Source organism: Thalassophryne amazonica, chromosome 14 (genome assembly GCF_902500255.1).
Source record: "Thalassophryne amazonica chromosome 14, fThaAma1.1, whole genome shotgun sequence".
Taxonomy (NCBI): Eukaryota; Metazoa; Chordata; class Actinopteri; order Batrachoidiformes; family Batrachoididae; genus Thalassophryne; species Thalassophryne amazonica.
Window position 1 is genome coordinate 77,835,368 of NC_047116.1, and position 16,773 is coordinate 77,852,140.

General features: G+C 44.7%; 1 protein-coding gene across 1 annotated transcript; it reads left to right on the plus strand.

Annotated features, from left to right (window-relative positions):
• Positions 1 to 9,710: 9,710 nt before the first annotated feature.
• Positions 9,711 to 15,956, plus strand: LOC117524303 (serine/threonine-protein kinase Nek2-like). The gene is made up of 7 exons (XM_034186069.1): positions 9,711 to 9,803; positions 11,341 to 11,558; positions 11,673 to 11,910; positions 13,297 to 13,379; positions 13,469 to 13,592; positions 14,001 to 14,202; positions 15,937 to 15,956. Exons 1-7 carry the CDS (start codon positions 9,711 to 9,713, stop codon positions 15,954 to 15,956), a joined length of 978 nt encoding a protein of 325 aa, XP_034041960.1.
• Positions 15,957 to 16,773: the final 817 nt, after the last annotated feature.

Here is a 16,773-nt window from a genome sequence, read left to right on the forward strand (position 1 = left end):
GAGAGGCCGGTGGCAGACGAGACTTGGCTATTATGAGCGTACTCGATCCAGGCCAGATGGTCACTCCAGGCCGTCGGGTGCGCGGAGGTCACGCAACGGAGGGCCTGCTCCAGTTCCTGGTTTGTCCGCTCTGCCTGCCCGTTCGTCTGGGGGTGGTACCCAGACGAGAGACTGACGGTAGCCCCCAGTTCCCTACAGAAACTCCTCCAGACCTGGGAGGAGAACTGAGGACCACAATCCGAGACAATGTCTGATGGAATCCCATGCAGACGCACGACATGGTGGACCAGGAGGTCTGCAGTCTCCTGGGCCGTCGGGAGCTATGGGAGGGCCACGAAGTGGGCCGCCTTGGAAAACCGGTCCACTATCGTTAGGATGGTGGTGTTTCCCTGGGACGACGGGAGGCCCGTGACAAAGTCCAGGCCGATATGAGACCAGGGGCGACGAGGCACTGGCAGAGGCTGGAGGAGGCCTTGGGCCTTGTGATGGTCAGCTTTGCCCCTGGCGCAGGTGGTGCAGGCCTGGACATACTCCCGGACGTCGGCTTCCATAGACGCCCACCAGAAGCGCTGCCGGACCACTGCCACGGTTCTTCGCACCCCTGGGTGACAGGAGAGCTTGGAACCGTGACAGAAGTCAAGGACCGCAGCCCTGGCCTCTGGTGGGACGTACAGTTTGTTCTTCGGACCGGTCCCCGGGTCCGGGCTCCATGTCAGGGCCTCCCGGACGGTCTTCTCCACGTCCCAGGTAAGGGCAGCCACGACAGTGGACTCGGGGATGATGGTATCAGTGGGGTCTGACAGCTCGGTCTTGACCTCCTCTTCGTGCACCCGGGACAGGGCATCAGATCGTTGGTTCTTTGTCCCGGGGCGGTAGGTGATCCGGAAGTCAAAACGCCCGAAGAACAGCGACCAGCGGGCTTGCCTGGGGTTCAGACGCTTTGCGGTCCGGATGTACTCCAGGTTCCGATGGTCCGTGAAAACTGTAAATGGTACCGACGCTCCCTCCAACAGGTGTCTCCACTCTTCAAGAGCCTCCTTCACCGCAAGAAGTTCCCGATTGCCGACGTCATAGTTCCGTTCAGCTGGGGTCAACCTGCGGGAAAAGTAGGCACATGGATGGAGAACCTTGTCGGACTCCCCGCTCTGGGATAGCACGGCTCCTATCCCTGAGTCAGAGGCATCCACTTCAACAATAAACTGGCGCTTGGGATCGGGCTGCACCAGAACTGGTGCAGTTGAGAACCGGCGTTTCAACTCCCTAAACGCGGCTTCGCACCGATCCGACCAGGTGAAGGGGACTTTTGTGGAGGTCAGGGCTGTCAGGGGGCTAACTACCTGACTGTAACCCTTGATGAACCTCCGGTAGAAATTTGCAAAACCGAGGAACTGTTGTAGTTTCCTACGGTTCGTTGGTTGGGGCCAATCTCTCACCGCCGCAACCTTGGCCGGATCAGGGGCGACGGAGTTGGAGGAGATGATGAACCCCAAGAAGGACAAAGAAGAGCGGTGGAACTCACACTTCTCGCCCTTCACAAACAGCCGGTTCTCCAACAACCGCTGTAGGACCTGACGTACATGCTTAACATGGGTCTCAGGATCCGGAGAAAAAATTAGTATATCGTCTAGATATACGAAGACAAACCGATGCAGGAAGTCCCGCAAGATGTCATTAACCAATGCTTGGAACGTCGCGGGCGCATTGGTGAGGCCGAACGGCATGACCAGGTACTCAAGGTGACCTAACGGGGTGTTAAATGCCGTCTTCCACTCGTCTCCCTCCCGGATCCGAACCAGGTGATAAGCATTCCTAAGATCCAATTTCGTGAAAATTTGGGCTCCATGCAGGGGCGTGAACACTGAATCCAACAGAGGTAACGGGTATCAGTTACGAACCGTGATCTCGTTCAGCCCTCTGTAATCAATGCATGGACGGAGTCCGCCGTCCTTCTTGCCCACAAAAAAGAAACCAGCACCCATCGGGGAGGTGGAGTTCCGGATCAACCCGGCAGCTAACGAGTCCCGGATGTAGGTCTCCATTGATTCGCGTTCCGGACGTGAGAGGTTGTACAGCCTGCTGGACGGGTACTCAGCGCCCGGTATCAAATCAATGGCACAATCGTACGGACGGTGCGGGGGCAGCGTGAGTGCCAGATCCTTGCTGAAGACGTCAGCAAGGTCGTGGTACTCGGCTGGCACCGCCGCCAGATTGGGGGGGACTAAAACCTCCTCCTTAGCTGTCACACCAGTGGGAACCGAGGATCCTAAACACTCCCGGTGGCAGGTTTCGCTCCACTGAACCACAACCCCAGACGGCCAATCAATCCGGGGATTGTGTTTTAACACCCATGGAAAACCCAATATCACTCGGGAGGTAGAAGGTGTTACATAAAACACAATCTCCTCCCTGTGATTCCCAGACACCACCAATGTCACTGGCTGAGTCTGGTGTGTGATTAGTGGAAGAAGGGTGCCATCTAGTGCCCGCACCGACAATGGTGACAGTAAGGCCACTAGAGGGAGCCCAACCTCCTTTGCCCATCTGCTATCCAGCAGATTTCCCTCCGACCCCGTGTCCACCAGTGCTGGGGCGTGAAGGGTTAAATCCTCACTCAGGATCGTGACTGGGATTCGTGCAGATTTACAGGGTCTCCCGCGTGGGTATTGTGACCCACCCTTAGCCCTACAGAGTGCTGCTGTTTTGATCGTTTGGGGCATTCTCTCTGTGTGTGCTCAGTTGAGCTACAGAGAAAACACTCTCCACGGATCAGCCTCCTTTGTCTCTGATCTGATCGTTTTTTGGCCCTGCTCGTTTCCATAGCAACGTCAGCAGGGGGAGCTGTTGTCACGTGGAGAGCCCTGGCAGTGGAGCGTGGGGAAGTCGGCTCCCTTTCAGACCCGGGAGGAAGAGGGACGGCTTGTGCCTGACCACGCCCTTCGTCTCGCTCCCGTCGGTGTTCTGTTAATCGGTTGTCTAACCGTATAACCAGGTCGATAAGCCCGTCTAAATCCCGCGGCTCGTCCTTCGCCACCAGGTGCTCCTTGAGGACCAGAGACAGTCCGTTTACAAAGGCGGCGCGGAGCGCAACAGCATTCCAGCCGGCTCGCGCTGCCGCGATGCGGAAGTCGACTGCATACTTTGCTGCGCTCCGACGCCCCTGTCTTATCGACAGCAGCACACTTGAAGCGGTCTCGCCTCTATGAGGGTGGCCGAACACCTGTCGGAACTCCCTCACAAACTCAGTATAAACCGTTAGGAGCCGTGAATTCTGCTCCCAAAGCGCCGTAGCCCAGGCGCGTGCATCTCCTCGAAGCAAGTTTATAACGTAAGCCACCCGGCTGGCGTCTGACGCGTACATGACGGGACGCTGTGAAAAGACGAGCGAGCACTGCATCAAGAAGTCCGCGCACGTCTCCACACAGCCTCCGTACGGCTCCGGAGGGCTTATGTATGCTTCAGGGGAAGGTGGGGGGGGGGTCGTTGAACGACCAGCGGAATGTCTGTTTCTGGCACACGGTCAGCAGGAGGAGGTGCTGCAGCAGCGCCCTGATCATGCGCTTCCACCTGGGCGGTGAGAGCCTCTATCCTGCGATTGAGAACACTGCTCTGCTCGGTAACCAAGTCCAACCGAGCGGCAAAGGCGGTTAAGATGTGTTGCAGCTCACCCACCACGCCTCCTGCCTGTGCACCTCGCTCTCCCATTGGCTGTTCAAGCGATGGTTGACGCCCCTCGGGATCCATGACGCTGGCCGAGAAATCCTGTTGTGAAAGTGTCGTGACATGGACCCACAACAGGGGACGTTAATGAACGGACAATGGATAAGCCAAAAAGTAACAATTTAATGTTGTGAATCGCCCAACAACGTACAGACAATAACAATATGGTGGACTGTCAATCATACACCAGGTGACGTGTGGGCAGGCTCGACGATAGAAGACGCCTGGAGAGAGAAGAGCTGGATCCCCACACAGCTTCCAACACCAACGGAGCTGAAGAACACCAGAGCCGCCAAGCCCTGCGCCCCAGGTGGCCGCTGTCTTCAGCAGTCAGACCCGGTACTGCTGGCAGAGAACAGAGACAGTCCAGATGAGTGTGAGTTTGCACACTCAGTAATCCCACAGTCTGTATTAAGTAAAGGAGGGAAAACCTCCACCTCCAATCACACACACTCGTGCAGCTCCTGGTCAACCACTTATCTGGGTTGGGGTGTGAGGCGAAGCCGTCGCTGTCACACCAAACGCCAATCCCTCAGATAAGGACACACTCCAGGAAAACGGCTGCAACAGAAGTTCAGGTTATTACACACAAAGTGTCAGTCAGCAGAGAAATTGCCTGAATGGTAGTTGATTTCTCGGCGAGGAGGTGGAGTTGCAGTCCGGTCTTTGTAGTGGTGGTGATGGGTGACAGCTTGTGTTGATTGATGACAGCTGTCACCTCCAGCAAAGCCGATGCCCTCTCGTGCTTGAAGCCCGCACTTCAAGCAGGGCGCCATCTTGTGGTGGTGGGCCAGCAGTACCTCCTCTTCAGCGGCCCACACAACACCTCCAGCAGAACCAGGCTCAGGGATACATAGATCAATGTCCATATGTATTTCTTGCAAGCTGCCATAAAACACCGTAGAAGAAAAGCAAAGAGTGTCAGTAAGTGTCTGGTAGATTCAAACAGCAGAGGGTACAGTGGCCCTGAAATGCAAAACACAACAGCAAATTGCACGGCACAACAGCAAAAAAAAAAAAAACACAACAGCAAATCGCACAGCACAGCAGCGAATCAAAAAAACACAACAGCAAATCGCACAGCACAACAGCAAATTAAAAAACACAACAGCAAATCAAAAAACACAACAGCAAATCGCACAACACAACAGCAAAAGAGAAACGACAACAACATTAACCAAAACGGAAAAGGTAGGTACCTTCGGGTGACACGAATCATCACTGATTGGACGGTGGTCTGTCCTGTCCTGTGAACCGGAAGGTTTACATGTTTTCAAAATATGAGTGCCGCAAGTGAATACATACGTGCTCTTAAACTTGAAGGTCGCACGTGAGTGTCGTCATCGTCTTCTTTTAGCTGTTTCCCACAATCACTGCAGAAGTTTGTTTTTTCCTCTAACTCTTTGCCACAGTTTTGGCAATACATCGCGGCATGTTCGTTTTTTTCTGTTCGTCTGGCACCTGAGTATACGGTCTTACGGTTCACAGGACAGGACGGACCACCGTCCAATCAGTGATGACTCGTGTTGCCCGAAGGTACCTGCCTTTTCCGTTTTGGTTAATGTTGTTGTCGTTTCTCTTTTGCTGTTGTGCTGTACAATTTGCTCTGACTTCTGTCTCATTCTGCCTGACCTCACTGTCCCTCCTTTCAAGACTTCCATCGCTTTTTACTTTTTTTTACTACACTTGCTGAAGTAGGCAGTAATCTTTCTTTTCATTTCATCTGACAGGTAAAGAGAGCAGCAAAATACAGCATAACCGCATGACTGGGTGAGTGTTTGTCCACTCACGCTGCTACAGAGAGCTTCCACGATTAACAGAGTTATGTGCTAAATGTGGGGATAAAACATTGCTGCTGCTGGTCATTCAATCATAAATGGATGTTTAGTTTTGTAACTGTACAAGAGGACTCGTTTTAAAAACCACAGAACACAGACACATGATGTAATGTAAGTGGGGGCGGAAACAGCTTTTTTGCTACCACTGAGAGACGACCAGATGTCTGTCTATAAAACGTTTCAGAACTTAAGTCAAATTCAACAAAGCGAATGTTAATAAATGGTCAGTGGATATTTTGCCGGATACGGCAAACACGCACCTAGCGCTATTTGACCGGATCTCCTTGCTGATTGGGTAGTTCAAATGACATCATCGAAGAGTTTATTTCAACATGGCGGTGCTCTCGGCAAAGTTGAATTGGACGATATTTCGCTGTACGCCGCACCGGCAAAATGGTGGGTTGCACTGTTTTGCCGGCCATCTAAATTTATTCACGACTGATGGAATGGAACGGCCGCGGTCGGGTTAGGGTTAGGGGTTAGACCATCAGAGTTTAAGATCTCCTTATTTCACATTCATGATAGTAGCTCGATATTGGTGATTTTCACTATTGAAAATTGGCATATTTTGCCATTCACTATTTTCAGGGGTGAACTGATCGAAGGTTTTGCAGACATGACACTGACAAAAAAACAGGATAAACACACGTGCCGATGTGGACTTCTGTATTTCTGTTTACCATGGTATTTTGAATGTTTTATCATGTTAGCTACACAAAATGAGGCCATTTAAGGCCAAATAAAAAAATAAGATTAAATTTTTTTCCCTTTTTTTGGAGTTTGTGAAACACTGTTGAGACAAAATTCGGTAACACTTTACTTGAAGGTATCGTCATAATAGTGACATAACACTGTCATAGCTGTTACATGACACAGTTCATAAATGTGTCATAAACATTATGTCAATGTCATAAATGTTTATGACTGCTGTCATTACGTGTCATTCGTTTTTCTAATGACAAGTTGACAAGTTGGCATATAACTGAAGACCAAAAAGACCAAAGACAACTTCTGGTTATGTCGTTTTGATTAATATCAAGTTGTCATATTCAAGACAACCCAAAAATGTCAACTTGTTATTACAAAAACCGAATGACACGGAATGGCATCAGTCATAAACATTTATGACATTGACATGACACATTCATGACTGTGTCATGTAACACTTATGACAGTGTTATGTCACTATTATAACGATACCTTCAAGTAAAGTGTTACCAAAAATTCTGCTGTTTTGTCGAGAGTGTGAACATGTTAATTCTGGGTTTAGGGTCACATGCACACAGAAAATGTCCAGATCTGAATCTGCTGTCTGAGATGTTTGAGGATGGACAGACTGATTAATTCTGTCAGGTCTGCAGCAACCTCACAGGCTTTTATTTTGAAATACAGGCTCTTATTGTGGAAGTGTGACATAAACAGGCTTGTTGTTTTCAAAAATTCAAAAAAATCACTGATTTCTCAAAAAATATTGGTCCGATCACCTTGTTGTTTTCACCACTTGAATCCTCATGAAAAAATACACAAGTATGCGAAAGGACGAAAGTCAGCTTTTACTGGATTTCAATTGATCTTCCGGACACACACACACACGAGCACAGACACCAGTGTGTTTGCACAACTCTAATCAGTCCACATTCTGACCAGATTCTATAAAGAGCTAAAATATTTATTGTGTATATTGAAGCCAGAGGACACACACCAATTAGCTAAACTGCAGGATTGTCTTACAGACATAAAGACATGGATGACCTCTAATTTCCTGCTTTTAAACTCAGATAAAACTGAAGTTATTGTACTTGGCCCCACAAATCTTAGAAACATGGTGTCTAACCAGATCCTTACTCTGGATGGCATTACCCTGACCTCTAGTAATACTGTGAGAAATCTTGGAGTCATTTTTGATCAGGATATGTCATTCAAAGTGCATATTAAACAAATATGTAGGACTGCTTTTTTGCATTTACGCAATATCTCTAAAATCAGAAAGGTCTTGTCTCAGAGTGATGCTGAAAAACTAATTCATGCATTTATTTCCTCTAGGCTGGACTATTGTAATTCATTATTATCAGGTTGTCCTAAAAGTTCCCTAAAAAGCCTTCAGTTAATTCAAAATGCTGCAGCTAGAGTACTGACGGGGACTAGAAGGAGAGAGCATATCTCACCCATATTGGCCTCTCTTCATTGGCTTCCTGTTAATTCTAGAATAGAATTTAAAATTCTTCTTCTTACTTATAAGGTTTTGAATAATCAGGTCCCATCTTATCTTAGGGACCTCGTAGTACCATATTACCCCAATAGAGCGCTTCGCTCTCAGACTGCAGGCTTACTTGTAGTTCCTAGGGTTTGTAAGAGTAGAATGGGAGGCAGAGCCTTCAGCTTTCAGGCTCCTCTCCTGTGGAACCAGCTCCCAATTCAGATCAGGGAGACAGACACCCTCTCTACTTTTAAGATTAGGCTTAAAACTTTCCTTTTTGCTAAAGCTTATAGTTAGGGCTGGATCAGGTGACCCTGAACCATCCCTTAGTTATGCTGCTATAGACGTAGACTGCTGGGGGGTTCCCATGATGCACTGTTTCTTTTTCTTTTTGCTCTGTATGCACCACTCTGCATTTAATCATTAGTGATCGATCTCTGCTCCCCTCCACAGCATGTCTTTTTCCTGGTTCTCTCCCTCAGCCCCAACCAGTCCCAGCAGAAGACTGCCCCTCCCTGAGCCTGGTTCTGCTGGAGGTTTCTTCCTGTTAAAAGGGAGTTTTTCCTTCCCACTGTAGCCAAGTGCTTGCTCACAGGGGGTCGTTTTGACCGTTGGGGTTTTACATAATTATTGTATGGCCTTGCCTTACAATATAAAGCGCCTTGGGGCAACTGTTTGTTGTGATTTGGCGCTATATAAAAAAATTGATTGATTGATATATTAAATCATGCATTTATTGGCAAATACATTTCAGAATCCAGTGTTTTTAAAAAGGGGGGCATTTTTCTTTTGTTTTAACAAACCAAACCAAAATGTTTCAATTAAAGAGGTTAGATATTTGTGTTAAATGTTTGTCATGGCCATAAGTATATTATGATTGACAATCGGCCACAATAAGAGACTGTGTGATAGACTATGATCTCATCTTACATCTATAATCATAATAATAATAATAATAATTATATATATATATATATATATATATATATATATATATATATATATATATATATATATATATATATATATATATATATATATATAATCTGTGATTATTACTGATTATCAACTCTGAAAGCATGTTAATTCCTCATGATTTATAAGATATTACTGCGTGAAGTTCATCATTTAAATATATCCGATGATCTTGGCAAATCTAAGTAAAAATATAGAGTATTTTAATCCTTTCCAAATAGTTTGAATGAAATAACAAATTAAGTATATTTCATAAACTATAACTTGTTAAGCAAATGCTAATTTATTTAAATGAAATAAGCTCAAATTCTAAATGTAAAGTTAAGATAAAATCAGCAGTTAAAATCTTTAGGTATTTCATTTGATTTATCCAACTCAAACAATCAATTGAATGAGTTTCAGAGATTTTATTAAGTCAGGTGTTGAATGAGTGGTGAGTGTGGTTGGTTTCAGTGCAGAAGGTTCCTGGTTCAAACCCTACCCCTGTCACATTTCTCCATGTAATGTGGAGCTGCATCACAAAGGGCACCCGGTGTAAAACTTCTGCCAATTCAACATGCAGATCCACCTGGGACCTGCTGTGGCGACCCTGAGTGAAAACAAGGGAGCAGTTGAAGGGACCTACGAGTACAGCTCTTACTGTGATATATACAGAGCCGCTGAATTACTTTTTACAGTGTAGAAATGTAACACTTTAATCTGAGATCACAGGGAACAAAAAACAAACAAACACAACAACAGCGAGGTCATGTGATGTTAATTTTGAATCCTGCATTTAAACAAAGCTCATGGAGAATATGATCAAAGAAAAACACAGGACTGACGTCACAAATAACACAGAAGAAGTGACGTCACACAGAACTCAGGAGGAGTGACGTCACAAAGAGCTCAGGAGGTCTCAAGTGATACAGTTCTGAACAGTCAGTCAGTGGGGATCAGTTGTCCAGAAGGAGCACATCAGGATTTTATTGCAGACTTTCAGGATGTCTTTTATCAAAGACTTTGAGGTTCTGGCTACAGTTGGTTCTGGTGCATTTGGTAAATGCCAGAAAATCAGGAGAAAGTCTGATAGGAAAGTAAGTAACACTTAAGTAAAACATATCACTGACAACGGTGATAACAAAAAGTCAAAACACATTTTCTTCTAGTCTCAATACCGATGAAACTGACTCCATAACAAATGTTAAAATGTTTATGATCAAACTTGTGAAACAAATATGAAAATGACCGGGAAAAAAACGGTTGTATCGTCGGTCTTCCTGTAGGTGGTGCTGTCGGTGCTGACCGGTTGTTTCAGTCCCCGGTGCACAGAACCGGACACATTTTGTAGTTTGAGCATTTTTCCTTTTAAAAAGACGTTCAAAAGTGAAAGTTTTTTTTCCCACCAATTTATCAACGTCTAATCAACGTTCGGTTTTCGACCGTTTTAATCCAGCTTTTCACGAAAAAAACAAAAAACAAAACATGCAAGGATAATTCATTAATTTAAATACAACATGAATAATGTCTTTGAATTGCCCCTTGGGGATACTTTTCTTGACTGCGAAGTGTTTACATTAATTATCAAGAAATAATAATAAAATCATCAACATTTGCAATGTAACAAAATTAAACAGACCTACTTGTTTTTGGCAAAGACACACACCAAGTTCTTAAGACGATTCGTTTTCTTCAAAACGTCAAAGTAATTAACTGACAGCATCTCCACATACAAATTATTTACTATTTTAATTTCAGATGTGTGTGTGTGTATGTGTACACATGCACACAAATAAATTGTCACATTGTAGTTTATTAAAAAAATAATTCCTTGATTATATACCATAATTAGTGTAATTTATAGTCCAGGTTATAAAATGACTGTCATGGCCATCAGGGAAACCTTAATAATGTTGAGAAATAAGTTTAAAAAAAAATATATATAGTCAGGTAAATAAAAGCATCAGTTTCGGACAAACAATTGATTTGAATTAAGAGGGAATATAAATGTTTTTGTGTGTGGTTTTTACTGTTTTTGCAACATAAAAGTAAATCTTATTAGTTAATTTTGAGTGTATTCTCACCACACCAGTCTGTCAATAACTGTGGTTGCCGGACACTATAAACTGACTTTTAGGTTCATTTGTAACCATTTTTTGAAAAATTCTCCATCCTCTGACAGATGTACCTACATACAGGAACATGCAACCAAGGAGTTGATACTGTTGACAAAATCACCTCACACCTGGTCCACCACACAGTCCAGAATAATTGATTTCAAGTATGATTCACATTATGTTGTTTATATTAAATAGCTTAAAGAAAAATTGCTTCTTTTTTTAAGCTAATTTTTTTTTTTTTTTTTCGTTTTTTAAATGACATCCTCTAGACCACTGGGATTGGCTGCAACACATCATGACCCTGAACTGGAACACGTGGGTTTAGAAAATACATGGACATGGGACAAAATATTCTTTTGCAGTCACAAAAGAATATTTTGTCTTAAAATTGCGAAAGTCAAGTGTTGACTAAAAGGATGTTTCATTATAAACTAAACACACTAACACTAAAATGTATTTTATTGTGGAATATGAATTTAAGATGTGTTTCCATGAAACCTGTTTGTCTGTGTAGATCCTGGCCTGGAAGGTGGTGAGCACTCAGAAGATGAGTGAATTTGAAGAAGAGATGCTCATCCAGGAAATCAACCTTCTGAGGGAGCTCCAGCATCCAAACATCGTAAAGTGCTACGATCACTTCATAGACCACCAGAACAAAACGGTCTACATAGTGATGGAGTACTGTGTGGGTGGAAGTCTGGACAGTGTGATCAAAGACTGCACCAAACAAAAGTAAAAACATCAAACGTTATTTTCTCTTGGCTTTGCATCATTTCAGAAAGTCTTGACTTCTGTGCTCTGTAGCAGTGTCTGCAGTATTAACTGTCTCTCTCTTCATCCCAACAGGAGTTTCCTGTCCGAGGAATACATTCTTCGGGTTTTGGTGCAGCTTACGTCGGCCCTGAAGCTCTGCCACAGACGCCCTGATGGCAGCATTGTTCTTCACCAGGACCTTAAACCAGCCAATGTTTTCTTGGACAAGGACTTCAGTGTCAAGCTGGGTGACTTTGGGCTGGCACACATCCTCCCCAGCAGGAATGATTACATCAAGGCATATGATGGGACCGTGAAGTACATGTGTCCAGTGAGTTATTTTTCTTGTCTGTTTCTTTTTGAACTTCCTTCTTGTCAGGAGAAGTTCTCAGAGATTTTGAGGTTCGGTTCAATGCAGAGCACAAAGGGATCTTCCTCAGTAACAGTGGTCCTGTCTACACTCGTGGATATGACATGGTCACCATTAGTTTACTAATTTTAACCCGGACCCCAACCATAACCTCAAAAATTCCCTAAAACCCCAGAATCAAATAGAAAACCATCACTTCATGAACACCAGAAATAATTTTTGCCCCCTTTAACATCAATGACAGCTTGGAGTCTTTTGTGGTAGTTGGAGAAATTGTGCACCAGTTGTATCACCAGTTCTACAGCTTCATGATGAAGTGGTATAGAGGAGGACTTTCTTAAAAAAGAAGACCTGAAAGTTTAGCTACAAATTGCCAGAAGGTACATCTGAGATGCAAGCCGAGATTTGATCTGTTTTGGTGAAAGAATATCCTTCTCCGGTCTACTCCACTATGAAACGAAGAGTGGAGATACAAAATGTAAAATTTGCACTGTACACAAGTTCTCCAATCAGTCACATCAGCCTATAACTTCTTCTGGGTTGTCTGGGTGTCTTTCCTCACTCTGCTCCGTCTTGCACAGTCACTCAGTTTTTGAGAACTATCTACTCCAGGGGTGGCCAAGTTTGGTCCTCGAGAGCCACATTCCTGACACTCTTAGTTGTCTCCCTGCTCCAACACACCTGAATCCAATGAAAGGCTCATTAAAAGTCTGCTAATGAGTCTTTCATTGGATTCAGGTGTGTTGGAGCAGGGAGACAACTAAGAGTGTCAGGAATGTGGCTCTTGAGGACCGAACTTGGCCACCCCTGATCTACTCCATGCAGACTGACCATAGAGTGCCACACTGTTTGTATTTCTTCTAGCAACTAGCAACCCCTAGTGGTCCCTGAGTATATTTGTAAAATAGTTTTGTGCTCTATCTAGTGTTTCTCACACTGTTTAAATGTGACTTCAAAGTCTAATAGATAGTAATATACAGTTGTAAAATCCTACTGAGTGGTCAGCAGATCTATTGTTTTTAGACATTCGTGGAGTTTGGTGGTCTGTTTGAGACACACTGACCTGCACCTTTAACCGTGGCTGTGGGTGGGGAAGCTTCACGTTCCATCACCATATCTAATAAGAGAAAACAATGAGGAAGGCCCACTTGGTTTCTGCCCAAACCTGTTATTCGAGTTAGTGAGGTCAGGTCAAGAGGTCAGGCCAACTGCTCCTAAAATCTGGGATTACGCTTCAGGAAATAACAAAATTCTGAAGAACAACACAAAGTGTCATATTGTAAATGTGGAACATTGAACATGAAATTGTGCAGATCTCCTAAACTTGTTTCCTTTTTTTTTCCCCAGGAAAAATTAAACGAGACTTTTTATCACGAGAAGTCTGACATCTGGTCTCTGGGGTGTCTGATTTATGAGCTGTGTGCAAAAAGGTAAGTTCTGAAAATTACAGCTGAGCTGATTTTGAAGACTTTGATAACAATAAAGCTGCATAACGTTTTGATGAATTTCTCCTCTTCAGGCTTCCATTTAATGCCCCCAGTGGAAAACTGCAGGACTGTGTCAACCGCGGGGCGTTCAAACGAATCCCAGCCCAGTACTCTGACCAGCTGAACGCCCTGATCAGGGACATGCTGCAAGTCGTGGTGAGATAAACGTTTATTTACTGCACTGTTATTTTAGACATTCACATCTGTCATTTTCACACCAGCTTATAAGAACATGTTTTATCTGTGACCTCGTGGATTTGATGAGGGGTGGGAACAAATCTGAACCAACTCAGTCTGAAAGGAAGCTCATCACAATGATGTAATTGGCTCAAAGACGTCACCATACAATCAGCATCTTGAGGAGATCCACATTAAAACCTCTGCAGTGATCCTGGTTTATGTTTGTGGGTTTAACCTGCGACATGTGGTCAGGTGACCTTTGAGGAGTTCTGCAGAACTCATGGAGCTTTTTAAACATTCAGTTTCTGTTGTTAAAACCATTGTTCTGACTGATTTATGATGTTGTTGGATCACATCCCAAATGAAAAATGGTTCTCTTTCTAGGACTTTCTGAGGCCTTCCGCTGAAGACATCCTCAGCAGCAGACTCCTGGCTGATCACAGAGCCGGTGACTTGGATCAACTTCTTCATCCATCCACGTCAGCTGCAGGCCTGAAGCCCAGGGACCAACAAGAGGCCACACCAAATAAGTGGAAGCGGAGGCTGGACACTGAGGATCATCAAGCTAGCAAACGGAGACGAGAAGGTCAGTGATGTCACCAACAACCAAAGAGGTTCTGTTTTCAGTGGCAACTATTTGTTTGTCAGTTTGCTGGATTACTCATATTATGAATCAGTCTCCACAAAGCCTGCTCAAATCATCTATTCTTCCTAATTATTACCCTCAAAACACAGTACGAGGTCTGTTAGAAAAGTATCAGACCTTTTTATTTTTGGCAATAACCTTATGGATTTGAATCACGTGTGATTGCATCAGCCAAGCTTGAACCTTCGTGCGCATGTGTGAGTTTTTTCACGCCTGTCGGTTGCGTCATTCGCCTGTGAGCAGGCTTTGAGTGAGCACTGGTCCACCCCCTTCGTCGGATTTTCATTGTGAGGAAAATGTCTGAACGGCTGGAGCAGCGCTGCATCAAAATTTTTCCAGAAACTGTGAGAGACAGCCAGGTGGACACCACTCAGAAAATTCAGATGGCTTTCAGGGACGATTTTATGGGGATCGCACAGATTAAGGAGTGTTACAGCCGGTTTAAAGACGACGCACAATGGCTGAGGGCGCGCCGCGCTCTGAGCGGCGATCAACAGGCTGAAACAACCAGATCATTTCCAAACTGAATGCTGTGTTGATCCGGGACGTCGTCTGACTACCAGAGAAATGGCAGAAAAGGTGGACATCAGCACTTTCCCGGCACATTCCAATGTTAAAGGAGATTTTGTCATGAAAACAGGAGCGGAGGAATTCGCCACGGAACCGCTAATGGCGCAGAACGAAAGCACCTCCGTGTTTTGTATCACAGGACATGTGACATGTTCAGCTCTTTGACAATTTCTCGGATACTCACTCGACTGAAAAGCCACCCAAAGCCATCTGAATCTTCCGAGTGGTGGAAGAACTGGGCATGTCACAACATGTCCCGTGAGACTTCCAACACGGAGGTGCTTTTTGTTCTGCGCCATTAGCGGCTCCATCCTGACGCGCGAATTCCGCCGCACGTCTTTCATTACAAAATCTCCTGTAACAGTGGAATGTGCAGAAAAAGTGCTATGTCCACCTCTCTTGCCATTTCTCTGGTAGTCAGACGACGTCCCGGATCAACACAGCCTTCACTTTGGAAATGATCTGGTCGGTTCAGCCTGTCGATGGCCACTCGAAGTGCGGCACGCCCTCAGCCGCTGTGGGCCGTCTTTAATCCAGTTGTAATGCTCCTTAATCTGTGTGATGCCCATAAGATCTTCACCAAAAGTCATCTGAAGTTTCCGAATGGTTTCCACCTGGCTTTCTCTCACAGTTTCTGAAAAAATTTTGATGCAGCACAGCGGCAGTCGCTCAGCCATTTTCCTGACAATAAAAATCCACCGAGGGGGCTGGACCACTCCTCCCACAAAGCCTGCTCACAGGCGAATGACGCAACCGACAGGCGTGAAAAAACTCACGCATGCGCACGAAGGTTCAAGCTTGGCTGATGCAATCACACGTAATTCAAATCCATAAGGTTATTGCTAAAAATAAAAAGGTCAGATACTTTTCTAACAGACCTTGTATGACTGTAGTTTTCCCACACTGTCCATCTTTTAAATGTTTGACATTTTTGTGTGAAAGTTGATGTGGATCCTGTTTCAACCTGCTGTGGTCTGTTGTTTAAAGTGAATCATTCTGAAATAGAATAACAGACAGTTGGAACATTTATCTAATAAAGAAAGAAAAAAACATACAGAGGACTTGATGAATGCCTGAATAACATTTTGTCCTTGTCTTCCACAGGGTTGTGTGACTTCAGTTGATGTGACCCCGTCTGAGGTGACCCCCATCAACCTTCACTCACTGCTCGAGTTTCTCAGGAACTTGTTTCTGTTTCTGTTTTCTTTAAATTACAAATGATTCTGGTAAACTTCAATATATCTCTTATTGTTTCTCATCTTCAATTTACAAAACAGTTTTTTTTTTTCTTGATACATAAAAGCTTTCAATCATGTTGCCTCCAATAAATGTGATGATCAATGCAGACATTAAACTGTCAACTTATACACAATGTCATTTAAAAAAATACTCCATTAAACATACTCAGGGTCTGTGGCGACCCTAAGTGAAAACGGGCAGAGCCAAAGGGGTGGCTATTGCCACCCCCAACAGAGCCCTTGCCACCCCTACTGCCACCCAACTGGAAATGGCAATATTAAAATATACTACTTCGGAGATCGGCAAAGATTTGTGAGGAAGACAACAACGGTGCACTGCTCCGTGCATGCCTCATTTATTATTTAAATTAGCCATGCTAGTGCTGATAGATGGTCTTTTAGACAGATTCTTTGAACATATGTTTTAGTGCACATGCTGGCCTGTAATGTTTTGTTAATTTAGCAAGGCTATATCTCCCAGCTCTTGCTTGAAATGTGTGTTGTAAGTATATGTGGAGAACCATTCAATTTCAATTTCAATTTATTTTCATTTATATAGCACCAAATCACAACAGAGTTGCCTCAAAGCACTTCACACAGGTAAGGTCTAACCTTACCAACCCCCAGAGCAACAGTGGTAAGGAAAAACTCCCTCTGAGGAAGAAACCTCAAGTAGACCAGACTCAAAGGGGTGACCCTCTGC

Excerpts from the sequence above, each read along its gene's own strand:
- LOC117524303 (XM_034186069.1), top strand. The coding sequence starts at position 9,711 with ATGTCTTTTATCAAAGACTTTGAGGTTCTGGCTACAGTTGGTTCTGGT. Across the intron at positions 11,559-11,672 it reads AAAGACTGCACCAAACAAAA|GAGTTTCCTGTCCGAGGAAT; the intron begins GTAAAAACATCA and ends TCATCCCAACAG. Across the intron at positions 13,593-14,000 it reads GGGACATGCTGCAAGTCGTG|GACTTTCTGAGGCCTTCCGC; the intron begins GTGAGATAAACG and ends TTCTCTTTCTAG.